General features: G+C 37.8%; 1 protein-coding gene across 7 annotated transcripts in view; it reads right to left on the bottom strand.

The window, feature by feature from the left end:
- Positions 1 to 27867, bottom strand: part of CNOT1 (CCR4-NOT transcription complex subunit 1) — a 105476-nt gene that overhangs the window by 61676 nt on the left and 15933 nt on the right. For all 7 annotated transcript variants that reach the window (XM_057534330.1, XM_007198038.2, XM_057534336.1 and 4 more), the window contains exons 2-6: positions 15257 to 15529; positions 1470 to 1577; positions 798 to 896; positions 372 to 440; positions 229 to 283 (exon numbers count right to left, since the gene is read on the bottom strand). In XM_057534330.1, the coding sequence (XP_057390313.1) occupies positions 229 to 283; positions 372 to 440; positions 798 to 896; positions 1470 to 1577; positions 15257 to 15358 (433 nt within the window). In that variant the 5' untranslated portion in view covers positions 15359 to 15529. The remainder of the gene's footprint in view (positions 1 to 228; positions 284 to 371; positions 441 to 797; positions 897 to 1469; positions 1578 to 15256; positions 15530 to 27867) is intronic.

Here is a 27867-nt window from a genome sequence, read left to right as displayed (position 1 = left end):
ATTATACCACAATGTGAATATAGTTAACACTACTGAATTACACACTTGAAAATGGTTACGAAGGTAAATTTTATGTGTTTTTACCATACGTACGTATACATACATACATAAAAGAGACCAAAAGAAAATAATCTTACTCTCTAAACTATGGAGGCTCAAGACTCAGAAACCCACGGATTTTAAAGACTCTAACTTCACTATAGGATCTTTAGGGAAAGGGAAACTTACCAAAACCTCTGAGATCTGAGCTGGAAGAATTCAAGAGGGCAAGGCCAAAAATTACCTGAAACAAGAAGGGTTAGATTGACCAAAGAGTCAAATAGTTGTTTTATTTCTAATTTTGCCTACATCTCTTTTCTTAAATCACTTACCTCTTGTACTTTGCTTAACTTGAGAACTTTACTCAGCTGGGCAAATAAGTGGGGTGCAGGCTTTAAACTCTGAAACAAACCAAACTTTATTTTAAAATAAGAACATACAATTTTCAAAAAGTTTATAAAAGCATCTGTTTACCCAATTATGGTGCTACATAGGAGTGACAATTCTGTAGTGCTGCTAGCAACAGCTGTGGAACTGTGTTCTGACAAGCTTAAGCCTTCACATCATCGGGTTTTATTAAGATTCTAAGTATTATCAAACCACCTTGACTTTGTTAGAAAGCTACAAAAACTCCAAAGAAAGTATCTGAAATTTTTTATTTAAAATATGATATTATGAGACCAAGGATTAAGGTCTTTTTAGAAAACCTAATAAGAGATCACATTCTTAGGACCACTGAAGATAAAAGGAATACCAACCTTCTGATAGTGCAATGGATTATCAATGGCATAGGACAGCGTCGAGATAAAATTTGGCTTCGTAATCAGTGACGCACACTCCTGAATCAGAAACTGAGTCTTTAAAAATAACAAATGAATTTTCATTAGCACTAACAGTCATCTTCTTGCACAAATAGAAGCAGCATTGCTCAGAACATTAAAGGGTAACCTGATACTGTATACTGTTTCTACATCAGCTCTTTAAAAATCCTATTGAAACTACCAAAGTCTATTAGCAACAAGTGTTAAACCAAAACCTCTACAGAAGAAAGTCCACTGACAAGATAACTGTAAGGAGTAATACCATGACAAACTGTTCCCAGGTTGAGAATCAAACCATAGAAACTCAAACTAGGTGAAGAGATCCTCTCTCTGCCTTACTTACTTGTCAAGCTGGACTTTCCCACAGTCCTGCTTCCTTCAGGCAGGTCTGATTCCCAGCTCTCTAAGCCTGAACTAAGTAGCTGTAATGGTCTGCAGTCAGGCAGGAGAAGAGAAGGACAAGAAAAGGAAAAGTCCCACTGCCTTTTAGCCATTCAGCTAAGATTATTTTTGGATCCTATATGTGTTTGCTACACAGCTATGCCCAAAATGCAATTCATGGAACAATTAGATCTAAGTGAATATATATACTATGTAAGCCCCAAATACCTGATGAAAATCTTTGCCACTGCTTTTACCATCGCCACTGAAATCCACATGCGAAAATAGGCAGCGTAATAAATGCCTGTCTGCCTCAGGACCGTGCCGATTCACAATCTAAAAAGACCAAAAATATGAGTTTGCTAAGAGTGACTTTCTTTTATTTTTTTAAAAAAATTCATCTCTAGGACAACATCCCAAATTACATTAATTGTTCATTTTGGAACAAGAGTTCTAGGAATTATTGAGATGGAGGGACCAATATTTTATAATTAAATATTTTTTAAGTGTTTCCTACAGGCACTAGCAGGAAAGAGAAGAAGAACTACCAGTAATTAGCCCCATGTAACAGTGTGCTCTGATCAACCTCTACACCAAAAACACCAAACAACAGCACAAATGACATGTTTAAGTTGTAAGGCAACAATTTTATAACAAACTGGACTCATGAGAGCATCACTTTTTCTATCCATTGTTGTTTTTACCCCTAAAAAGTGTAATCTGAAATCTAACACAACTGTGACTCTTTGTAATAGCCTATAGGGCAAGGCCCTAAAGGAACTGGTCTGATATCAGTACTGGCCCTGAGCTTCTTGCTGTTCCTCAAATTTACTAATGTTTGTACTTGCTATTCCCTCTAACTAGAAAACTCTAGATATCTACATGCAGTTTGTTCTCTCACTTCCTTTAGGTTTCTGCTCTAAAGCCACCTCATCAGTCAGAGGTTTCCTAACTACCATCCCTAAAATAGCAACATGAACTGCCCCACCATCACCCCTCATCCTGCTTTACTTTTCTCCACAGTACTTACCACCACCCAATAATTTCTGTTTATTGTCTATGTCTCACTTGACTGTAAGTTGCATGAGAAAAGGGAATTTATGTAGTTGTGTTCAGTTCACATTTAGGTCAGGAAAAGAGCTTATTTAGCACAATGTATGTGCAGAGTAATCATTTGTTTATTAAATGCCGCACTAAAATTTTAAAATATTTAACTACCTACTTTGGCCTAAAAATGTGACTGGGCTTCCTTGGTTTAATCTTCAACAACTCTGCCAAAAATTACTCCCATTTTATAGATGAGAAAGTGGACACTTCAAACAGACTCCATGAGCCTAAAATCCAATAGTTTATGAGTTAGGAGTCTGGTATTCATAGTCCAACTCCAAAGTCTATACTCTTTCTACTGTATCATAATTATGTCACAGCCAGCTAAGTTAACTTATTTCAGTTTCAGTTTTCCCCATCCAGAACATGTGAGAGTTAAGTAAGACCAAGCTTTACACTGCCTCAGACATCTTAAAGTTAAAATCTATATAATCATAGGTTATTTTTTCCTATCCCCTGGAACACTGAAGACATTATCTTAAAGAGCCAATTCAAATTAATTAAGAAGAATTACCTATGCTCCAACCAACCAGACCTCTCCCTCAAAAGAACAAGAATAACTGGCTTAACAAACATTTGTTGAGTACATGCTAGATACCATTCAAGGTACAGCAAATATAACAGCAGAGGAGACCAATGGGTTCCACAGCTCTCATGAAGTACATTTTCACGGAAGAAGAAAAGTACAGGCAAACAATTTCTGATAATATTAACTCATGAAGAAAACAGGGTTATATGATATTGACAGGACGGTGGGGGGGGTATACCTCAAAGAGGCCATCCCTAAAGATATAACATGTAAAGTGAGACTTAAAATATTTAGGTGACAACCACAGATACAACTGAAGGAAGAGCATTTGAGATAGAAGGTAAACAATACATAAAGGATTTTAGTAACAGAAAAAAGGCAAGCAGGAGTCAGGGAACCAGATCATGGTTAATTAGCATACTGACTTAACTGGTACTCTTACACCAACCTAAAAAATGGAAAGACATTCCAAGAGACTGTCAATGGCCAAAAAAACCCCAGAAATTTTTGTTTTAACTAGGATCAGCAAATTTTATGAATATCCCTTATCCTTAGCATTTATTTCTGTAACATTTTATAATTTTAAAATTGCTTTTACAACAACTCAATCTTCACAACAACCCTAAGAAGTATATACATATAATACATGTAATATACCATGTTATTACAGACAAGGTTTGTTTTGTTTTCTTTTTTTAATCAAGGTTGCAAAGACTAAAGACAAATGTCATATAATTTGCTGGATAAGTGGTAGAATCAGAAAGTGTGTTTTATGGCTGCTAAGTGAATGAAATATTCCTCCTGTGATACCATGCTACCCTTCCTAGGAGCAACTGTTTTCTTTTAAAACTAAAGTGGTATTTTAAAAACATGATCTTGGGTTGCAAAGATGTTGAAATAAGATTTCATTGATCCCATAAGATTAAGCCTCATACATTTTCCCTTAGATTCAAACCATTACACCCACTGGGCAGGGGAGACTAGCAAAATCAACACCCTTTTAGTGACGTAACTACACCTTACAATTTGATAGCAAAATCTTTGGCTATTAAAAATAAAGTAACTTTATCAAAGGCATTCATTCTATAATACTTTTGTGATAATCTGATTTGTAGCTAGAGTAACATATTCTCATCTAAGAGTCACATATTAAGAGGAACATTAAAAAATAGTGCATCCACAATGGATGATAGAGATTCAGAAAATCATGCAGAATGGTTGAGGAAATGGGGCACTATTTGGCCTAGAGAGCACACATAAGGGAAGAATAAAGACTTAATTATGTGAAGGGTACTTAAATATTAAATCCTCAGAAAAAGAGCCCCAAACAGTTTATTTTAGCTTGTTACAAAGATACTCCTAATAAGGTTGTCCACAAATGGTAATGAGTAAATGAAGTAGTCAACTAATTTCCACAGTCAGAAACATCAAAAATCCCTACCTCTATTAACACTTTAAAAGTCATTCTTTGGGTAGAATACTGATAAAGCAGCAATTATCTGAGGAATTGTGCCATCAACCCCAGCTCCTAAAAACAGCTTAGAAAAAAACCCACATAGGGACTTCCCTGGTGGTGCAGTAGTTAAGACTCGGCTTCCAGCTCAGGGGGCACAGGTTCAACCCCTGGTTGGGGAACTAAGATCCCACATGCTGCCTGGTGCAGCCAAAAAAACCCCAAACAAACAGAAAAAAAAACAAACCACATCTATAGAGATTTTCACATAAAAACAAGATTTATATAAAGAAAAATACTAAATCTAGTCTAATAGATGATCTCAGAGGCCCAAGATTCTATATAATTACAAAGTACCAGATTTTTAAATTTAAAATTGAAGACAGTAACTCACTACATTACAATGATTAGTTATAGTAATTGGAATAATTGGATTGTACGTAAACATATATATAATCCACACAAATAATGTAGGATCTTCGTATTTCTTAAACTTGTACGTATTCTAACCACTAAAAATAGTCATTCCAGGTTTTTACTGTATTACCTGTATGAATGCTTTGGGTTACTTTATAAAAAATAGTGTACCTATTCAAAACAGTTTAACATACTGAAAAGAACATGAAAAATTTTTGCAGTAAACATAAAGGGTTACTTTTAACACAAAAGGCACAGAACTGTCAAACTCCTAAGTAAAAGATGGTTGAACTAAGAGCACTTTTTTCCTATTCTAGCCTCTCATATATTTTTTTTTCTAGCCTCTCATATTAAAAAAAAAAAAAAATCCATTTTCAACAAAACATTCACGTAAGAAGTGGTCCAGAGAGATATGTCAGATAGCTTATTCTCAGTACCTCAAATGACAGGCTAAATGCAGGTTTCTATTTGGGACTGATAAATCCAGAAATAAAAATGTTTAGGACTGATGAATGTCCCAAAACACACATAGTTATCCTTTGTTCAAGTGATGAATCTGGAGCACAGATGAGCCATGAAAGAAGACTGTCCATTTAGAGACCCAGATCAATATATGGAAATTAGAAAATGGCAAAGGAGACAGAGCTGAGGGAACCAAGCTCAAGATGCTACTTTTAATGTCTGTAAGCAAACCATCGAGTTAAAGGAGAATCCTGGAGAAGCAGAGTAACGAAGAAGAGGTAACCATTACCAAACCTAGATACAGAACATGGCAGACTACCCCAACACACTTCCCCACCCTCAAGCATCCCCAAGATGGTTTATATGTGAGTAAATAATGTGTTGATTCAAAGACAAGCAAAAATCCAAAGACTCAGCCTGGAACCTACTTGAAGAAACTGTAAAACAGAGCAAAGAAACAAGACAAGTGAAGAACATACTTTTCAAAAGACTTACCCCCCACCCAGAAAAAAAAATTTTTTTTTAAATTTAAAACAAACAAAAGACCTACACAAATAAACAAACAGAAGAGTTCAGACAAATAGTATTCCATATCCCTGAAGAGATTATAAGAGCTGTTTTTGTTTTTTAAGAGGAAAGTCCTCAAAAAGGTAAAACAAAACACTAGGTTCAAGTACAACATAACAGAAGGAAATGAAAGCAAACTTTTGGCACTTAAGAAACAAAGCAAAAATCTTACAGAAAAGATAACTTAATAAACTTAATAATCAATATATAATACCTCAATCCACAAGAAATGAAAAGAAAAACATTCAAAGAAAACAACAAAAATATCCCTGAAATAAACATTTGAGTTGGAAGAATGAAAGGTATACCATACCATAGCACAAGAAAGGCTGATGCAGAATAATCAATACTACAGCATACACTTGAAGTTAATACACTCTAATGAAAAGGAAATTCAGGGACTTCCCTGGTGGCGCAGTGGTTAAGAATCCGCCTGCCAATGCAGGGGACACAGGTTCGAGCCCTGGTCCGGGAAGATCCCACATGCCACGGAGCAACTAAGCCCATGTGCCACAACTACTGAAGCTCGTGCGCCTAGAGCCCGTGCTCCAAAACAAGAGAAGCCACAGCAATGAAAAGCCTGTGCACCGCAGCGGAAGAGTAGCCCCCGCTCACCACAACTAGAGAAAGCCCATGCGCAGCAACAAAGACCCAACGCAGCCAAATTAATTAATTAATTAATTTTTTAAAAAAAGGAAATTCATAGGGATATTGAGGTTAGGAATAGATGCTGGCAGGAAAAGTTAGTCACCTAAAATGCATGACGGAGGAGAGACAAAGGAAGATAGGCAGCTTTTGGCAACTGATGCTGTTGAAAGAATAATGGGGAACAATATTTGCAAAACTAGGGGGAATATATATATCTAGTGATAACTGGACTTCAAATAAAAACAAGAAAGATATTCTCAAGCATGAAAGAACTCAGGTAACGGCACCTGAGTTCCAAATGAGACAAATCTTCTGACAATGATCTATGGTAAAAAAAAATGTATGAAAATAAAAGATATTTTCAGGAATATAAAAACTGAAGTAAAAGAACAGTCTGCAAGTACTCAATCCATTTCAATATATAATACATTTTTAATAAGACTAAGCAACTCTTTAAAACAATTTTTTAAACTGAAGTATAGTTAATTTACAATGTTGTGTTAGTTTCAAGTGTACAACAAAGTGATTCAGTTACATATATTTATCTTTTTCAGATTCTTTTCTATTATAGGTTATTATAAGATATTGAGTATAGTTCCCTGTGCTATACAGGTCCTTGTTATTTACCTATTTTATATAATAGTAGGGTGTATTTATTAATCCCAAACTCCTAATTTATCTCCCCCTACCCTCCACTATCCCCTTTGGTAACCGTTAGTTTGTTTTCGATGTCTGTGAGTCTCTTTCTGTTTTGTAAATTAGTTCATTTGTATCATTTTTGTAGATTCCACATATAAGTGATATCATATATTTGTCTTTCTCTGACTTACTTCACTTAATATGATATCTCTAAGTCCATCCATGTTCCTGCAAATGTCATTTTTTCATTCTTTTTTATGGCTAATATTCCACTGTGCGTGTACACACACACACACACCCCACATCTTCTTTATCCATTCATCTCTCAATGGACATTTAGGTTGCTTCCATGTCTTGGGTATTGTAAATAGTGCTGCTATGAACACTGGGCGTGCATGTATCTTTTCTAATTAGAGTTTTCTGTCAATATATGTCCTGGAGTGGGATTGCAGGATCATATGGTAACTCTATTTTTAGCTTTTTAAGTAACCTCCATAGTGTTCTCCATAGTGGCTACACCAATTTACATTCCCACCAGCAGTGAAGGAGGGTTCCTTTTTCTCCACACCCTCTCCAGCATTTAGTATTTGTAGACTTATTTTTAATAATGGTCATTCTGACTGGTGTGAGGTGATACCTCATTGCATAAACTACTCTTTTAATCAAAGTCATTTTATAGATTTGACTTTGGAAATAAACATTTTACATGGTATCAAGCAAAATTAGATTACTATTAAAAGTACTTTGCAAATACTGAAAATAATATGAAAACAATGAACCCAAACTCCATATCCAGTTGGTGGTGTGGCATAACTATGCCAAGAAGAACTATTCGAAATGACTTTAAAACAGTAACTTGATTTTACATCTCTAGTGAGATATACACCTTACAAGCTCCCCCACCAACCCCACCAAAAAAAGGTAAACTATTTTCCATAATCACAGTGCTGTTAGTAGAGTCACAGATAATCTGAGACTCTTGACTGTGAAGTGTGGAATAAAACAAATGACTTTTCCTCACTGAAAACGGGAATCTTCTGCACTGGAAGTAAGGAGAGACAGATTTTAGGTAATGAATTGAAATAAAAATCCCTTGGTCCTGAAATTAAACTGGAAGTATTAGTATGAACTCATGGTGTATTTTCTCCTTAGCTTTGTCCACGGAAATGCCTAATAATGGCCAACTGAGTATCAGTAAACAATACAAGTGTTGAAATAACTTTCTAGGCCCAAAATGGAGTGTTCCTGCCCTTGGTGTAACATCAGCAAACCAAAACTTAGATAACTCTGGAGTCCCCGTAAATGTTTCACTTGACCAGAAACACAGTATATTCAGCCAGCCAATTCCCAAACATCAAGCCAATTCTGGGTGTTCTAACCCCTATCTAACCCCTAACAAGGTTGACTATGTGGTCCCAGCCAATCATATATTTTCTATTTGTCTTTTCTTTATTCTTTTTTTTTTGGCCATGCCAGGCAGCATGTGGAATCTTAGTTTCCTGACCAGGGTTCGAACCCATGCCCCTTGCGTTGGGAGCATGGAGTTTTAACTACTGCACCACCAGGGAAGTCCCTGTTCTTTATTCTTTATCCTATAAAAGGTTCATGTCTTCTGCCCATTTTGCAGTTCTCTGAAGTAAGACTGTCCACTTCATGAAATGTTAAATAAAGTTTGTATCACCTAAATGGTCTTAATCATTTATTAACACAAGAGACGGTAATCTCTAAATACCATTTCCCAGTAAAATAAAACCAAGACCTCTTAGAGAAATTGCTAATTTTCCAGGTCTGAAGCAAGAAACATACGAGTCTGGAATATTTCAGTTTCCAAGTTTCTGGAATCACGTCAAAGACGACGAATAAGAATACGGTCAAGGGCTTCCCTGGTGGCGCAGTGGTTGAGAATCTGCCTGCCAATGCAGGGGACACGGGTTCGAGCCCTGGTCTGGGAAGATCCCACATGCCACGGAGCAACTGGGCCCGTGAGCCACAATTACTGAGCCTGCACGTCTGGAGCCTGTGCTCCGCAACAAGAGAGGCCGCGATGGTGAGAGGCCCGCGCACCGCGATGAAGAGTGGTCCCCACTTGCCGCAACTAGAGAAAGCCCTCGCACAGAAACGAAGACTCAACACAGTCATAAATAAATAAATAAATAAATAAAAGAACGTGAATTTCTTTTAAAAAAAAAAAGAATACGGTCAAAAGGACTCAGAAGCCAACATGAATAAGTTTACATTGGCCAAAGAGGATAATGGATGAATATCAATAATACTTTCAATGAATTCAAACACATCAAATATGTTAAAAATACATGAATTCCTAATATTAAAAAACTCATTCATTGGTCATATTTGGAGGATGCTAGGAAACAAATCATTTTGAAAATCAGCAAATAAAGAGAGAGAATCAAGCCCTTCCTATATAAACTGTACTTCGGGCAACCAGATAGTTACAGTTGGTAAGGGCAAGTTTCCCTTTACAGAACTATTTCAACTAATAAAAAACGCCTAACAACTAGAATGTCACCACTTTGCAATCCCTAACAAATCAATGAATCCAGGCAATGAACAAAGCCTGCTAAAAATGACAAAAATAGAGATGACCAGACATCATGAACCTAATTAAAGTACACACCACCACCTGTAAAACTGTCCTAAGGGAGAAAAAACCTTAATCTGATTAAGCTCCCAAATTTAATTACCAATTTACAGGAAATAAAACAGTCAGAAGAACATGTAAAATACCACGCTAGGAATGTAATCAGCAATATTCAGACTGTGGGTAACTACAGGACAACCTGATTTCTTTAACAAAATAACTGCGAGAAAAATAGAGGGAGAGAAAACCTATAGATTTTAAAAGAGATTTAGTAAGGGCCAATGCAACAAACAGACTGAGGAAAGGGGTGGGGGGTGGTCGTAACTCAAGTCAACTTTTAAATTTTTTTTATGAAGCAAACTGAGGAAATGTGAATGTTAACTGGATATTTGATGTTTAAGAATTATCTTGCTGGGGGATGGGGTGTGGGGGAGGATTGGGAGTTTGGGATTAACAGGTGCAAACTATTATACAGAATGGATAAACAGCAACATCCTCCTATATAGCACAGAAAACTATATTCAGTGTCCTGTAATAAACCATAATGGAAAAGAATATGAAAAATAATATACATATGTATAACTGAATCACTTTGCTGTACACCAGAAACACACTGTAAATCAAATATACTTCAATACAATTTTGTTAAGAAGAATTACTGTGCTTTTTTAAAAAAAGATGTGATAACAGTATTGAGGTTAGGTTTATATAAACAGATGAAATTATAACTGGGATCTGCTTTAAAACAACTGAGGAGAATGGGTTAGATGAAACAAGATTGGTCATGACTTCAAATGAAGGTAGATGATAGATTCATGGGGGTTATATTATACTACTCGTGTGTGTGAGTAGTATAAATAAATTTTACTTACTTAATTTTAATATAAATTTTACTTATGTAATAAATTTTAATTTTTAACTTTTATTTTATTATATTTTTATAAATGAAATAAATTTGTAATTTTAATAAAATGTTTTAAAATTATATTTACAGAGACTATCATTTAAAGAACAGTATAAAATGTTTTTATAAACTACTTCTAATGCAAAGACAAAAAATACTCAAAAGTGTTAAAAAGCTGAGTAGAAAAACCAGAGTTGATTTTTCTATATTTTACTTATATAATTTCTTTAATAATGACAACAAATATTTTTAAAGAAAAGAACAACTATAGGAGTTACTCTCTAAAGCAGGGGTCCCCAAGCCCTGGGCCTCGAAGTAGCAGCCGCACAGCGGGAGGTGAGCGGTGGTGAGCAGTGGGCAAGGAGCAAAGCTTCATCTGCGCTCCCCATCGCTCCCATTACCGCCTGAACCATCACCCTCTCCCTCCCGCATCCCCGCCCATTTTTTCCATGAAACCCATCACTGGTGCTAAAAAGGTTGGGGACTGCTCCTCTAAAGAACATCATAAAATCCTGACTGAGGGGGAAAATTAAATTCTAAACTTGTTTTTTCATCTATAAAATGGTAATACTAACTAGCTCGTTGTTCATGTTTAGGGAACTCATACATCTAATACATTCAATAAACATTCCTTCTTTCCACTTGTCAGTAGGAGAAATAACAAAGGGAACACAATCCTAGCCAACCTATTAGTCTAAGCCCCAAAAAGTACGGCACTAAAATATATTAGGCATCTAAGAACTGCAATAAGCCTTTACATATCACCAAAGGAAATCAAGACAGAGTCAAGAACTAGAACCCTGCTCCCATCCCAGTTCTAAATTCCTAATCATTCTAAAAGTAAAAGAGAGGGGACTATCTGCAAAGGTAGCACTGAGGACACACTTGTCTAAAGAATATCTGTAGACACTGAAAACCTCAGCCATAGGCTGAAACCAAGCATTCTAACATTTACCTTCAAAATTAATTACTTATTAATTTATTCCTTCTTTCATTCCAATTGCATTTGAACACTTACTAAATGCTAGGTATAAGAGACATAAACTAAAGGACAGTCCCACACCATGAGGTCTTGGGAGTAGGGAAGATGATCATACCAATTAAAATATAGTATTAAATTGACCAGATCACGCAGAGCCTTGCTGGCGTAAATTCAGACAGTGCCACCATATTTCCCACTTCAAGTTAAAGTTGCAGGTGTCCCAGCAATCAGCTCCTTCAATGTCTAAGATACAATCATACTACCCAAGGGAACATGCCCTCCCTAAGGAGCCCTCACACAATAACAACAGGGATATGAAGGCCTAGCCATTTGGGCCCCCCATGGGACAACTCTGATACCCATCCCAGAATTCCCCATGGAGTTGATGAAGATTTCCACTGTAGTTCTCCTTCTGTCCAATTCTGTTTCCAATCAGTCCTCCTCCTCCTACAGGTGTTGAAACCTTATAAATAACCTGCATTCCAAAATGTCTCATATCTGCTTCCAAAGAACAGCAACAGAGGCCCAGCTTAGGGAGTATGAGCTTTAAATTGAGTTGGACAGAGACACACAAAAGATTTTAAAATGGCAAAGAGACTATTAGCTATACATTTTAGAAAGGCCACTCTGACAAAAAGTGGAAGATGTTTTATAGTAGGGGCTGCCAGGGGGTCAAACTTGGGACTAGATGACCTTCCAATCCAGAGTCTCTAATTTCCTTCTACCTCTTTGTCTTCCGTGAACAATTACAAAGAGATTCAACGTAGGAATGTTGTGGGTTCCGATCTCACATCTGCCACTTTCAGGCAGAGTACCAGTGGGCAAAAATATTTAATGTCTTTGAACCTTAGTGTAAAATGGAACAATACTACCCACTACGCATCCTGCATGAATGTAACAAGAATGTGAGAACTGACATAAAATCACATTAAAAATAATGCCTGGAACACTGTAAATGCTTGAATGGTTGCTATGATGAGAGAACTGACCGTGCACAGAATTACTGAACTGACAGAATGTTTAGCATTTTTCACTCAACACTGTAAGATCAGTCCATGTTGTTCCACAAAATAGTCTCACTGCTTCTTAGTATACCTTGTTGATGGACACTTGGTTGTTTCCAACTTTGGGCTATCACAATATATGGTTTTTTGATCAATGTATATATGCATTTGTTTGGTACACACACAGAAACAGAACTGCTGGGTCATAAGTGATATGTTCAACAACTAAAACAGCTTCTGAGATGCTAGTATCAATTTTCTTAATCTGCATGGTTATTAATAGCTATGTTCGTTTTATGAAAATTCATCTGCACACTTACGATTTATGAATTGTTTGGTATATACATTTTACTTCAGTAAAAAGTTGATTAGGAGTTACTCAGTCTTCCTCAGTCTCTCCCATGTATACATGTTATTAAATCTTTGAAAAAAAAGCTCACACACACACAAGAAGAGTATGTGACACACAGCAGATGTTTAAATAGTAGCTGCATGAAACTGTTAGGTCACGTTCTGACCAACACAGCTTTCAGAATGAGCCTAAGGAATTAATCCAAATAAAGGAAAAGGAGAGTAAGTCTTCACTGGCAAGGTGGTATTGGATTTGGTTCTTGAAAGAACAGAATTCCAAGAAACGCATTTAGAACTGGACTTAAAGGGCCCTGAAACTTTTTACTGAGGAGCTTTGACTTTGTTCCGTAGTAAGAGGACCACTGAAGGTATTAGAACAACGAACTTAAGCACTATAATTTGTTAAAGCAGCATCAAATGTAATAAACTCCATAAGCATACACACCTGCTTTTTCAATGTACCAGAGGAACAGTGCTACATGAAAAGAATCAAATAGAAATATATAATTCTAAGAATTGAGCTTTTCCATTAGAGAGCAGAGCAGAAGAGTTGCCCAAGCTTGAGTTTCTAGGAATCTATCCTACATACATACTGACAGATATATGCATGCAAGAAATGACCTTGTAACAACACCATCAATAGCAAAAAAAAAAAAAAAAATTTTATATAACCTAAATGTCATCAATAGTGAAGTAAATTCTATATGATTCATCCATACCATGGTTTACTATGCACCCTTAAAAGAATGAAGAAGCTTTTTGTGTATGGATAAGGAATCATTTCCAGGATAAACTAGTTAACTAAATAAATTAAATAAATCAAGATGCAGAACAGTTTATACTGTATGCCACCATATGAAAAGGGATGGGAAATATTTCCCTATTTTCTATATGCAAATATCTTTGTAAGAACAGTTAAGAAATAGGTAGTATCAGTTGCCTATGGGTAGGAGAAATGGGTAGCTAGAGTAATCAGGTTAATATATTACCTAGTTTTTAAAATTTATTTATTTATTTTTGGCTGCAGTGGGTCTTCATTGCTGTGCACGGGCTTTCTCTAGTTGTGGTGAGCGGGGGCTACTCTTCATTGTGGTGTGCGGGCTTCTCATTTTGGTGGTTTCTCTTGTTGTGGAACACAGGTTCTAGGCTCGCGGGCTTCAGCAGTTGTGGCACGAGGGCTCAGTAGTTGTGGCTCACGGGCTTAGTTGTTCTGCGGCATGTGGGATCTTCCTGGACCAGGACTCGAACCCGTGTCCCCTGCACTGGCCAGGGAAGTCCCACTATATTATCTATTTTAAAAATAAAATTAGGGCTTCCCTGGTGGTGGGGGGTACTTCCCTGGTGGTCCAGTAGTTAAGAATCCACCTTCCAATGCCGGGAACGTGGGTTCAATCCCTGGTCGGGGAACTAAGATCCCACATGCCGTGGGGCAATTAAGTCCACGAGCCACAACTAGGGAGCCCAAGTGCCGCAACTACTGAGCCCATGTGCTCTGGAGCCACAACTAAGACCTGACGCAGCCAAATAAATAATAAAAAATTAAAAAAAGATTGTGGGGGGACAAACTGAAATTTCTCCAAAGATATACAATTAAGCACATGAAAAGATGCTCAGCATCATTAACTCTAAATCAAAACTACAATGAGATACCAGTTCACACCCACTAGAATGGCTAAAAGCAAAGACACACAATAACAAGTATTAGTGAGGATCAAGAAAAACTAGAGCCTTCATACACTGCTCCTAGAAGTGAAAACTGATACAGTGTTCTGGAAAACAGTCTAGCAGTTCTTTAGAAAGTCAGAGTTACCATATGACCCAGCAATTCCATTTTTTGGTATATATCCTCAAAATTTAAAATAAACATCCACCCAAAACTTGTAAATGAATGTTGACAGCCACAATATTCACAACAGCCAAAAAGTGGAACCAAACCTAAATATCTAAATGCATGTTCCAACATGGATCAACCCTGAAAACTTATGCTAGTGAAAGAAGGCAGAAACAAAAGGCCTCATATGGTATGACTCCATTTATATGAAATGTCCAGAAAGGCAAATCCATGGAAGCACAAAGTAGGTTAGTGGTTACCAGGGGCTGGAGGGAGGGAGAAATGGAAAGCAACTGCTAATGGATTCAGGTGTTTCTTTCTGGGGTGATGAAAACATTCTGGAGTTAGATGGTGACAGCCGAACAACCTTGTGAAAGCTCTCTTTTATATATTAAACTGAAATCACTTGAAATAAGGGGCAAAAGTTACTTTTCATGCAACATACCCACAAAAATTTCCAATTTTCTTTTCACTGCATACTCATTCCTTTAATGGTGCTTGTTTTCTCACTAGTTTACTTACATGCTGTATTTCCTGCTGGCTGGCTCGGTAGTTTTTCTTGGTTAAATTGTCCACCAGGTAGCTGATTTGAGACAAGGCCAGCGAGAGCGAGTCAAGATTCATTGCTGGTTGGGGCGGAAGCAGGCGGCCGAGCCCGGCGCAAAATCACCATTATTCCCCTTTAGTCACCTCAGAGGCAGGTTAATGCTTTCTTTGTAATTAGCCTATATCTGGTGTCTGTACAGTGTCTTCAGTTCTTTACCAGGGGTCTTACTCTGTTCTGAAACATGGCACCTGTTTAAAAAAAAAAAAAAGATATTTTTAATTAGTTAATTTTTTATTAGGGTTAAAAAGGGTTAAATAACCATCTTTCCATCTTAATACCTGAAATACCACTAAGGATCTTTTAAAAAAATTAAGATCGGGCTTCCCTGGTGGTGCAGTGGTTAAGAATCCGCCTGCCAATGCAGGGGACACGGGTTCGAGCCCTGGTCTGGGAAGATCCCACATGCCGCAGAGCAACTGGGCCCGTGAGCCACAACTACTGAGCCTGTGCATCTGGAGCCTGTGCTCCCCAACGAGAGAGGCCGTGACACTGAGAGGCCCGCGAACCACGATGAAGAGTGGCCCCCGCTCGCCGCAACTAGAGAAAGCCCTCGCACAGAAATGAAGACCCAACACAGCCAAAAATAAAAATAAATAAATAAATAAAATTTTTTTAAAAAAGAAAAAAAATTAAGATGTCTCAACCACTATTGATAAAAGATGCCAAGTTTTAAAAATTAGGTAGGGCTGGTACAAAAAAAATATATCACACCCACCCACCCCCACAAAAAAGTTGTTGTTTTAGCAAGACGTCCTATAATATTTGAGGCTTCTACTCTATCAATTTCAATGATAATTTATACTATTCCCTTTAGAAGCCACAGAAAAGTACTTAAGTAAAATTAGGGTCTGTGGAAAGAAACACTCATCTGACAATTTCAATCCCTCTTCTCACACTATCTACAACTTATTTATAAGATCCCATCTATTCACCTTACTACTTATGTACTGCTTCAGAATCATACAATAGTTTGGTCTTAAAGTTGTATCTTAGGATGTATGTTTCAGGTATTTGAACGGCTAGCTTAAAAGTAAGTTAAGGGCCTCAGAACCCAAATTCCTTCCTGCACTAGGAAAATTTAGAAAGGGAAGCTTGAAGCAGCAATATAGCTAAAAATGACAGGATGCTTATCATTTTTTTTTTTTTTTTTAAGGATTTTCTTTTTTTTTTTTTTTTTTTTTTTTTTTTTTTTTTTAAGGATTTTTCTTTTTTTTTTTTAATTAATTAATTTATTTATTTTTGTCTGTATTGGGTCTTCGGTTCGTGTGAGGGCTTTCTCCAGTTGCGGCAAGCGGGGGCCACTCTTCATCGCGGTGCGGGGACCGCTCTTCATCGCGGTGCGCGGGCCTTTCTCCATCGCGGCCCCTCCCGTTGCGGGGCACAGGCTCCAGACGCGCAGGCTCAGCAATTGTGGCTCACGGGCCCAGCTGCTCCGTGGCATGTGGGATCTTCCCAGACCAGGGCTCGAACCCGTGTCCCCTGCATTAGCAGGCAGATTCTCAACCACTGCGCCACCAGGGAAGCCCCTTCTTTTTTTTTAATTTATTTATTTATTTATTTTTGTCTGTATTGGGTCTTCGGTTCGTGCGAGGGCTTTCTCCAGTTGCGGCAAGCGGGGGCCACTCTTCATCGCGGTGCGGGGGCCTTTCTCCATCGCGGCCCCTCCCGTTGCGGGGCACAGGCTCCAGACGCGCAGGCTCAGCAATTGTGGCTCACGGGCCCAGCTGCTCCGTGGCATGTGGGATCTTCCCAGACCAGGGCTCGAACCCGTGTCCCCTGCATTAGCAGGCAGATTCTCAACCACTGCGCCACCAGGGAAGCCTGGATGCTTATCATTTTAATTCCAACAACCTGCTGAGTCAGAGGAACTATTCTGTATCACAACACAAAAAAACAAACAAACAAAAAACACCACAAGTTTTTTTAAGAATTCACCAAGTACCACTGCTGAAACAAAAATCTTTGAATGCGAGGAGCTAAGCTTGTCCACAGCTTCATGATCTGAAATCTGCTCATACTTTCATTAACATCAGAACTTACTATGTAAGGTAAAGAAAATTCATGAAGATTAAAAGCTCCTTGGTAAGGGCATTTAAGCCTTTATCTTTAATAACTTATTAACAATGTAGAAAGACTACACTGTTCCTACATTTTTGTTCTGTTTTGTTCATACAAAGCAAAGATTCTACCTATGCTATCCTTTTCCACATCCTCCTTAAAAAAAAAAAAAAAGTAAGAGAATCTTGGGAATGTGGCAAGGTATTTTTGTTTATTCTAAAGTAATAACATATGAGAAGTTAAAGATAAATTGTGCTTATATCTATCCATTATATGTAACTAAACTTGCTTGCTATAAATTCTTAGAGCAAGTTGTTCCTTCATATTATGATGACAGCATATTTTCTGTATCAGACTAGCAAAAATCCAAGTTTGAGAACACACCATAAAACAGAGGACTTATCAGATTGTTAACAACATTATTAACTGGTACCATCTTTTCTGAAACTGAAAGTGGCAATGTTGTAAAAAGTGTTTCTTACACTACCCCTGAACCTAAATTCCACAATTAAGACTGTATCCCTCCATGTACATTGCCTCAAGAACTCAAAGGAAACAGAGGTTTTGACTGAAATACTGTGTATCATAGCAAAAAGAAAGTGCAGCAAAAAGTAATTGCTTAAATAAATTATGGTATATCCAAACAAGGCAGTTGTTAAAAAGAATGAAGCAAAACTGTGCAGGAAAGATACTCATTAAGACAAAAAAAAGGACACAGATGAGAATTCCCTGGTGGTCCAGTTGTTAGCACTTGGCATTCTCACTACTGTGGCCCCAGGTTCAATCTCTGGCCGGGAAACTAAAGATCCTGCAAGCTGCACAGTGCGGCCAAAAAACTAAACTAAAACTAAAACAATAAAATAAAATGTCCATTCTTAGTGCCAAATATAATTCAAAGTATTCTTAATTTTTACAAGTTGTGTTCAGCCAAAACTGTATTATTCAAAGTATATTATTCACATGAACAGTAGTTACTTTACACTATATTACATACATCTAATAATTATTATTCACAATTACATACAAAAAGGCAATAGATGATAAGAGCTTGCAAGACATAAAGTTTCTCCTTGCTCAGAATTTGTATCACAAATGCTGACACAGAGGGACAACAGAATCACTTTATCATGAAACAGATGTGATCACAGCCTATTTTAATTATTTTTTTACCTATGGTACAGCACAAATCCAGCAAAACAAGTGTTGAACAACCTTCCAAGAAAATGAATTCCTGATACTTTGGCACTTCAACTTTATCTTCTCTTCTGATATGAGTCCCATGACAAGGGTTCCAACTTCTCCATGTTAACATCTAAAGGCTGTGAAGGAGGGAATTCCCTGGCGGTCCAGTGGTTAGGACTCGGCGCTTTCGCTGCCAGGACCCAGGTTCAATCCCTGGTTGGGCAGCTAATATCCCACGAGCCTCGAGGCATGGCCAAAAAAAAAAAAAAAAAAAAAAAAAGGACTGCGAAGGATAAAGATACTAGTGTAACACAAATTTCAACAAGCCAATCTTCATTACATGAGCAAGTTAATGCATTAAACTAATGACCAATATTGAACCATCACCTTACGAGATCTATTAGTAGGATGACAACATAATTTATTAACCAAAGTAGGACGCTTCTGAAAATAAAGAGGGTACCATTAACAATTTACACCAAGACAACAGGTATAAACTAGGACATGTGATCACCTTAATCATCCAGAAGCGTTAGACAAGCTGATCCCTCCCTCCAAGATACACTTTTGTTACTTTGTTTCTAAAATGCCATTTCACTGGTCTCTTGTTCTCAGTCTCCTTTACTGGCCCTTCCTCTTTTGACTTCACAGTATTGGAGTCCTTGGACTTCTCTATATTCACTTTCTTGATATACTTCAGTCTTATGGCTTTCAAAACCACCTACAGCAATAACTCCTATAAGTTCTTTCTCCAACCCAAATTTCTCAGGATGTCTAGAAATATATTATTTAATTTCCTAATGACATCTCAAATATTGTACGACATATTCAAGACTGAGCTCCTGGGACTTCCCTGGTGGTCCAGTGGTTAAGACTCCGCACTTCCAATGCAGGGGGCTCGGGTTCGATCCCTGGTCAGGGAACCAAGATCCCACATGCCGTGTGGCACAGCCAAAAAAAAAAAAAAGAGCTCCTGATCTTCACACCCTGCCCCCCATAATGTTCCACCCCATACGTGTTAACCCCATCTCAGTTGATACCAACTCTGTCCTTAAAGTTACTCAGGCCAAATTCTTAGACTCCCCACTCCCCATAATCAATCTGTCAAAAAATTCTTTTGGCTCTACCTATAAAATATACACAGAATCCAGTCGTTTCTCACCACAGCTATGATAACAAAGCACCATCATTTCTCACTTCGATTACTATGTTAACTTCCTAACTAGTCTCCCTGCTTTCACCCTTGCTCCCTACAAGTCTATTCTCAACACAACAGCCAAAGAAAAAGACTTTTCAAATATAAAAAACTCAGGGCTTCCCTGGTGATGCAGTGGTTGAGAAACCGCCTGTCAGTGCAGGGGACACAGGTTCGATCCCTGGTCCGGGAAGATCCTGCATACCGCGGAGCAACTAAGCCTCTGTGCCACAACTACTGAGCCTGCGCTCTAGAGCCCATGAGCCACAACCACTGAGCCCACATGCCACAACTACTGAAGCCCGCAGGCCTAGAGCCCGTGCTCCGCAACAAGAGAAGCCACCAGAATGAGAAGCCCGCGAACCGCAACAAAGAGTGTGCCCCCCTCGCCACAACCAGAGAAAAACCCGAGCACAGCAATGAAGACGCAATGCAGCCAGAAACAATAAATAAAATAAAATAATAAAATAAATAAATTTATTTAAAAAAAAAAACCTCAAGATAGGTCATCCTGTGCTCAAAACCCTCCACTGACTCAGAATGGAAGCCTGAGCCCTTATAATGGCCTATGAACGAACACAGCTTGATGGAATCTAGCCACCAGTACTCTTCTGGCCTTCCTCTTCTTCACTCCCCCTTGCTCAATTCCCTTTAGCTACAATGGCCTCCTTGCTGCTTCTCCAGCACACTCTCACCTTAGATGCCTCTGCCTGGAATCCTCTTCTTCCAGATACCCAGATGGCTAACTACCTCACTTCTTCAAGTCTACACAAATGTCACCTTCTCAGTGAGGATCACCCTGACCACAAAATTGCAACCCCCCCCTTTTTTCCACATTACATCACCAAACATGGGTAACATATTTATATTTGCCCATCTCCTCATATGTAAATTCCATGAAGGCATTGATCATAATTGTCTATTGTTCACCAACTTACTACAAGCACTACATGGCCCATAGTAGGAGCTCACTACATATTTGAAGAGCTGTAAACTGAAGCTTAGGATTTTGCAACCTATATTTTGACTCTACCAAAAGGCATGGAAACCCACTGAAATTTTCCTAGTCAGAAATAACAATCATACGAGAGGAAATAACAGATGATTTTTAATTTAATTGCCTCAGTAGCATACACTATCAAGTTGTTAAGACCCTTCCAATTAACCTTTAGCATCATAATGTGTATATATATAAATTGGGTCACAATGTTTTATAGGCCATGTTTATTGAAATATGTTAAGTGCAAAGCTACAACACGACTATTCAACAGCTTTCCACTAAAATGTTAAATTCTTTCAAGATCACTAAATTTGAGATTCCAAGATATTCCTTAACTGTAAGGAATTTGTGGCCCAGGAGCATTCTATTTATATATGCAGTGCCAAGTATTGGTCTCCATAATACACCAGGGACTCAGGGACTTTAAATAATTATTAATTTCCTATTAAGGCAAAGTCTTAAAGAACAGTTCAAAAACAGCTACCACTTCAATAGGCCTCCTTATCTTCATTATTAAAAATGTACACAGGCACACAGGGCTTCCAAAACCCCAAAGGACTTGTTATCACAGCGCTGGGATTTCAACAGTGGAAACAATAATAGCAATCATCTTGCAACAAAAACACTAAATCCTTCCAAGCAGTAATTCTACTACTGTTATTCCCCCCAGCATTTCTCAATTTAACACTATGAATGAAAGGGCACTGACATTTGACAGCAATATACTATAAGACAGCTGTTACCTGAACAGTGATAACAAAAAATCTCCCAAAGATACGGTTGTATAAAAAGTAAAACAGCAATTCTGGAAGACTGTTTAAGTGTGTTCTCAATATTTTTCCTAATATTAAAAATTTTAGAAACAATCTATATATCCATCAGTGAAGGATTATCTACCTAAATGCAATGGAATCCCACCCAACATATGAAACAGACATTTAAAACGTAGTTTTGCTGTAAACGTTCACTACACACTGGAAAATGAAAGAAAGCTTATAAAATGGTATGTAGAAGTCCAACTTATGTAAAATTACTTCACATTTTAACTGGAGAACACTACACAGTATTACAAATTGTTTCCTGAACATCCAATCTAAGGAATACCAAAGCAGTTGTGGTTTATAGTTAATCCTCTAAGTGTTAATGTAAAAGAATACCCATGACACTGACTGAAAAGCTGCAGTACTCTGAACAGCATGATCCCATCCCATAAACACATTCATGTTAACATGTGCAGAAAAAATAAGCTCTAGATTAAGAGATTACAGAGAGGCTTTCACTTAAAATTCCATTTTTAAAGAAGTCCAAGAAATCTATACACTTCACACATGTAACATATGCACAATGTTATTCACTGCAGCAATATTTATCAAGCAAAGGAATGGCCATGAGGTGGTGACTGGTGAATAAACATCTCGGACTATGTACAAAGTAGTCTACTCTTTGTTTAAGCTTTAATTTCTATATATATGCTACTTTTTGTTTTGTATATATACATACATATACATAGCTGCTTTTTTGCAAAAAATACACAGGAAAGATCAGACATAAACTAATAAAAAGTTACCTATACTGGAGTGGGTGAGAACTGGGTAGAAGACATAGAAATCAGAACAAAAATTCACAGATTATATCTTTTATATGGTTTTGACTTTTGAACCATATTTATGTTTGAAATTTAATTAAATAAGAAAAAAACTAATATCAAGCACAAAGAATGAACTGGAATATCAAGCTGATAACAAAGAACACAGTGAAAACAAATATTTCAAGAAACTACTGAACACAGTATGTGAACATCCTTGAGGTACAGTGGGATATATTTTTAAGGACAGAGAAAATTCAAAGAAATTTGACTCAATAAGCTTACTGTTAGCAATAATATTTTATTGCAATTTTAAGCTACTTTTATATATTACTGGATACAGCAAATAATTATTAGGAATCCAGATTCAGTGCAGATCAATGTAGTAAAGATGAAACTTTAAAAAACCTGAAATATTTAATTCGAAATAGAAGTATCAACAGGAACTCATTTTTAAAATTTCCTAATTGAGTCTAATAAAACATACTAGATTGTACAATGAAAACTACAAAACTTTGTTTAAAGAAATCAACAGAAAGATGACAGGAAGAGGGGGCTTTCCCTTGTGTTGCAGTGGTTAAGAATCCGCCTGCCAGTGCAAGGGTCACGGGTTCAAGCCATCGTCCAGGAAGATCCCACATGCTGCGGAGCAACTAAGCCCATGTGCCACAACTACTGAGCCCATGTGCCACAACTGAAGCCCGCACACCTAGAGCCTGTGCTCTGCAACAGGAGAAGCCACCGCAATGAGAAGCCTGCGCACCACAACAAAGAGAAGCCCCCGTTCGCCACAACTAGAGAAAGCCTGTGTGCAGCAACGAAGATCCAACACAGACAAAAATAAATAAATAAATAAACTTTAAAAAAAAAAAATGACAGGAACAAATGGAAGGACATTCCGTGTTCATGGATTGAAAGAGTTAATATTGTTAAAATGTCCCTGGTACCCAAAGCCATCTATAGATTCAACAGAATCCCTATCAAAATTCCAACGGCATTTTCCATAGGAAAAACAAAAATCCTAAAATTTTTATGAAATCACAAAAGATGCTGAATAGCCAAAGCAATCATAAAAAAGAAAAAAACCAGGGACTTCCCTGGTGGCACAGTGGTTAAGAATCCACCTGCCAATGCAGGGGACGTGGGTTCAAGCCCTGGTCTGGGAAGATTCCACATGCCGCAGAGCAACTAAGCCCATGCGCCACAACTACTGAGCCTGCGCCCTAGAGCCCACGAGCCACAACTACTGAGCCCACGTGCCACAACTACTGAAGCCCACACACCTAGAGCCCGTGCTCCACAACAAGAGAAGCCACAATGAGAAGCTCACACACCGCAAGGAAGAGTAGCCCCTGCTAGCCACAACTAGAAAAAGCCCATGCACAGCAACGAAAACCCAACGCAGCCAAAAATAAATAAATAAATAAATTTAAAAATAAATAAATAAAATGCACATCCAGTCATGTGGGTCACAATTTTAAAAAACCACCACCAACAAGGCCACAACAAACTTAAAAGCAAAAGAAACAATTAACAAAATTAAAAGAGAACCTACAGGGCTTCCCTGGTGGCACAGTGGTTAAGAATCCACCTGTCAATGCAGGGGACATGGGTTCGAGCCCTGGTCCAGGAAGATACCACATACCTCAGAGCAACTAAGTCCGTGTGCCACAACTACTGAGCCTGTGCTCTAGAGCCCACAAGCCACAACTACTGAGCCCACGTGCCTAGAGCCCGTGCTCTGCAACAAGAGAAGCCACAATGAGAAGCCCGTGCACCACAACGAAGAGTAGCCCCTGCTCGCCGCAATTAGAGAAAGCCCGCACGCAGCAACGAAGACCCAATGCGGCCAAAAATAAATAAATAAAATAAATAAATTTATTTATTAAAAAGAAGAGAACCTACAGAAAGGGAGAGAATATTTGCAAACCATGTATCAGATAAGCGGTTAATATTCAAAGTTCATAAAGAACTCATTCAACTCAGTAACACAAAAAACAAATGTGATTTAAAAATGGGAAGAGGAACTAAGTAGACAAAGATGACATCACAATAGCCAACAGGTACATTAAAACTCTAATCCGCAGGGAAATGCAAATCAAAACCACGATATCACCTCACACCTGTAAGAATGGCTATCAATAGGAAGACAACAGGTTAAGTGTTGGCGAGGATGTGGAGAAAAGGGAACCCCTATGCACTGTTGGTGGGATTATAAACTGTTTCGGTCACTGTGGAGAACAATGTGGAGGTTCCTCAGAAAATTAAAAACTACCATACAATCCAACAATCCCACTTCTGCGTATACATCCAAAGATGAAAATAGGTTATCAAAGAGATATCTGTACTCCCATGTTTACTGCAGTATTATTCACAATAGCCAACATATGGAAACAGCCTAAGTGTCCATCAATGGACGAATGTATAAAGATGCAGTATGTACAGCGGACCCTTGAATGACACAGGTTTGAACTATGTGGGTCCACCTATACGCAGGTTTTGTCACTAAATATGTACTACGGCACTACACAATCTGTGGTTAGATGTGGAACTGCACATAATGACACTAACTGTAAAGTTATATGTGGGAACTGATGCCCCTAATTCCACATTGTTCAAGAGTCAACTCTGTATACAATGGAATTCTATTCAGCCATGAGGGGGAAAAAACATCCTGCCATTTGCTGTAACATGGTTGGGTCCTGAGGACATTATGCTAAGTGAGATGAGTCAAAGACCATGACTTCCCTTCTATTCCACAAAGAAAAACCCCTCACCAAACTTATAGATACAGAGAACTGATAACTGATTGATGGTTTCCAGAGGTACGCACGTATTAAATTTTTATGTGAAGGTGGTCAAAAGGTACAAGCTTCCAGTTATAAAGTAAATAAGTCCTGGGGATGTAATGTACAACATTTAGAATGTACAACTTTTAGAATAAATCTTGAAAGTCAGGAAAAAAGGAAAAAACAGATTTTTTCATAACTATGTGTGGTGATGTTTAGATTTAATGTGATCATTTTGAAACATATGCAAATTTCAAATCATTATGTTGTACACCTGAAACTAATATGTTGAGCGTATCTTAATAAAAAATAAATTAAGGGACTTCCCTGGTGGCGCAGTGGTTAAGAATCTGCCTGCCAGCCAATGCAGGGGACACGGGTTCGAGCCCTGGTCCAGGAAGATCCCACATGCCGCGGAGCAACTAAGCCCACGCGCCAAAACTACTGAGCCTGCGCTCTAGAGCCTGCAAGCCGCAACTACTGAAGCCTGCTCGCCTAGAGCCCATGCTCCACAACAAGAGAAGCCACCGCAATGAAAAGCCTGCGCGCTGCAATGAAGACCCAGAGCAGCCATAAATAAATAAATAAATAAGTTTATTTAAAAATTAATTAATTAAAATGTAAAAAAATTGAACTTGAAAAAACAGAGTGGAATGGTGGTTACCAGGGGGTGGGGGACTGGGTGTTTAAAGGTACACACTTGCAACTAGTAGATAAATAAGTCCTGGAGATCTAATACACAGTACAGTGATTACACACAACAAAACTGTATTATAAACATTAAATCTGCTAAGATCTTAACTGTCCCCACCACTAGAAAAAATGATAATTATACATTGATAGAGGTGTTAGCTAACACTACAATGGCAATCATATTGCAATATAAATGTATCAAATCAATGTGTTATACACCTTAAGTGATACCCCAAAAGCAATGAGCCCATCTAACTTCTGGATCATGGTTTCTAAATACTAGAAAGAACCAAGGTTCCTTGGAGGTATGACTAACAAGGAAGATGTAAGGTGAGTTTGGCTCATCCTATGACAAAAATAGGAAAACACTCAAAAATTTCAAGGGGATAATGTCAGAGAGAAACGAGCCAATTAAAAGGATTCTTCTAATTTTGGGTCTATCTGAGCACCAAAAGGAACTTATAATCAATGTTTCTATAATCTTCCCTAAATGCAGCATCATTTAGAAATGCTTGAGGGAACAAAACATAGAGATAATCTGGTGATTTTACTATTGCCAATCTGTATACTCTAAATTGTTAATTTATCTCAAACATATATTTTTGAATCCACACACACTGGTGATCAAGTTTACTTTTTGCAGCCACAAATTTCTTTCTATGAATTCTAAGTTCTTTATATGTGTGCAGATGAAGAAAATTCCAAACAGTTAAGCATCCTGACATAAACAGAAGATTAAATGAAAATGTGTTATCTAAATCTGAAATTTCAGTAAGCCACTATGGATAAAAGTTCCTTCCAATAAATCATAGGGTAAAAAAATTGACTATGACTATAATACAGTGAATAAGAATCCCTAAATCCATGATTATACTTAAAGAGGCAGGACAAGATGCACCAGAAGGGTGCTGGCTAACAAATTTAGAAAGTATAAAAGAAAAATAAAGTTACCATTGTGTAATACCCCTGACCAGTATAAAAACTGATTCAGGCAAGAATCACCAATGCCTAAAAAACCTCAGGTGAAAGTCTGCTGGGACATTTGTACAGTATTACCCAACAGATTACCTACTAATTACAAAGGGAAAAAAATGTCCCTCTACCATAGAGATATGGCTGTCACTACCTTAAGTAAATGATCAAGTTACTAATGGTGAGACTACCCAACAAATGTGCCTACTGATGTGTTGCAATATGAAGTGTCACTTTGGAGTATTCTTGCCAAAGATGGCTAACATAAACCTAACCACACCTCTACACCTATCAATTCACAGGAAATAAAGGGTTTTAAGGAACAAGTTTAACTATACATGAGAACCTAATCAGACAAATCCAAGTGTTGGATTATTCTACCAGACCACTGGCCTACAATCGCCAGCCAGAGAGAAAGTCAGCAGGAAGAGAGAGGAATAAGTGGGGTCTGTTCTAGATTACAAAACCAAAATGAAAAGGTTTAATGTGAACAGTAATCTGAGCTTGATTCAAAAAAGCTATAAAAGGGTGGTCCAGTGATTAAGACTCCACGCTCCCAATGCAAGGGGCCCAGGTTCGATCCCTGGTCAGGGAACTAGATCCCACATGCCGCAACTAAGAGACCACATGCCTCAACTAAGACCTGCCGCAGCCAAATAAATAAATAAATTTTTTTTTTAAAAGCTATAAAAGATATTCTTGAGGCATCTGGGGAAGTTTTTAAACTGACTGGATATTATAGAAGTATTTAATATTCTGTAAGGGATAAATTGGGAGATTGGGATTGACATATACACACTACTATATACAAAATAGATCACTGATAAGGACTTACTGTATAGCACAGGGAACTCTACTCAACACTCTGTAATGGCCTACATGGGAAAGGAATCAGTGGATATATGTATGTGTATAACTGATTCACTTTGATGTATACCTGAAACTAACACAACATTGTAAATCAACTATACTCTAATAAAAAATTTTTCTAAAAGTATTTAATATTCTTAGATGTAGTATGACTATGCCAGAAGTCTTAATTTGTAGGAGAT

This window comes from Balaenoptera acutorostrata, chromosome 19, assembly GCF_949987535.1.
Source record: "Balaenoptera acutorostrata chromosome 19, mBalAcu1.1, whole genome shotgun sequence".
NCBI classification, from domain to species: Eukaryota; Metazoa; Chordata; class Mammalia; order Artiodactyla; family Balaenopteridae; genus Balaenoptera; species Balaenoptera acutorostrata.
This window is presented reverse-complemented; position numbering and strand designations above follow the sequence as displayed.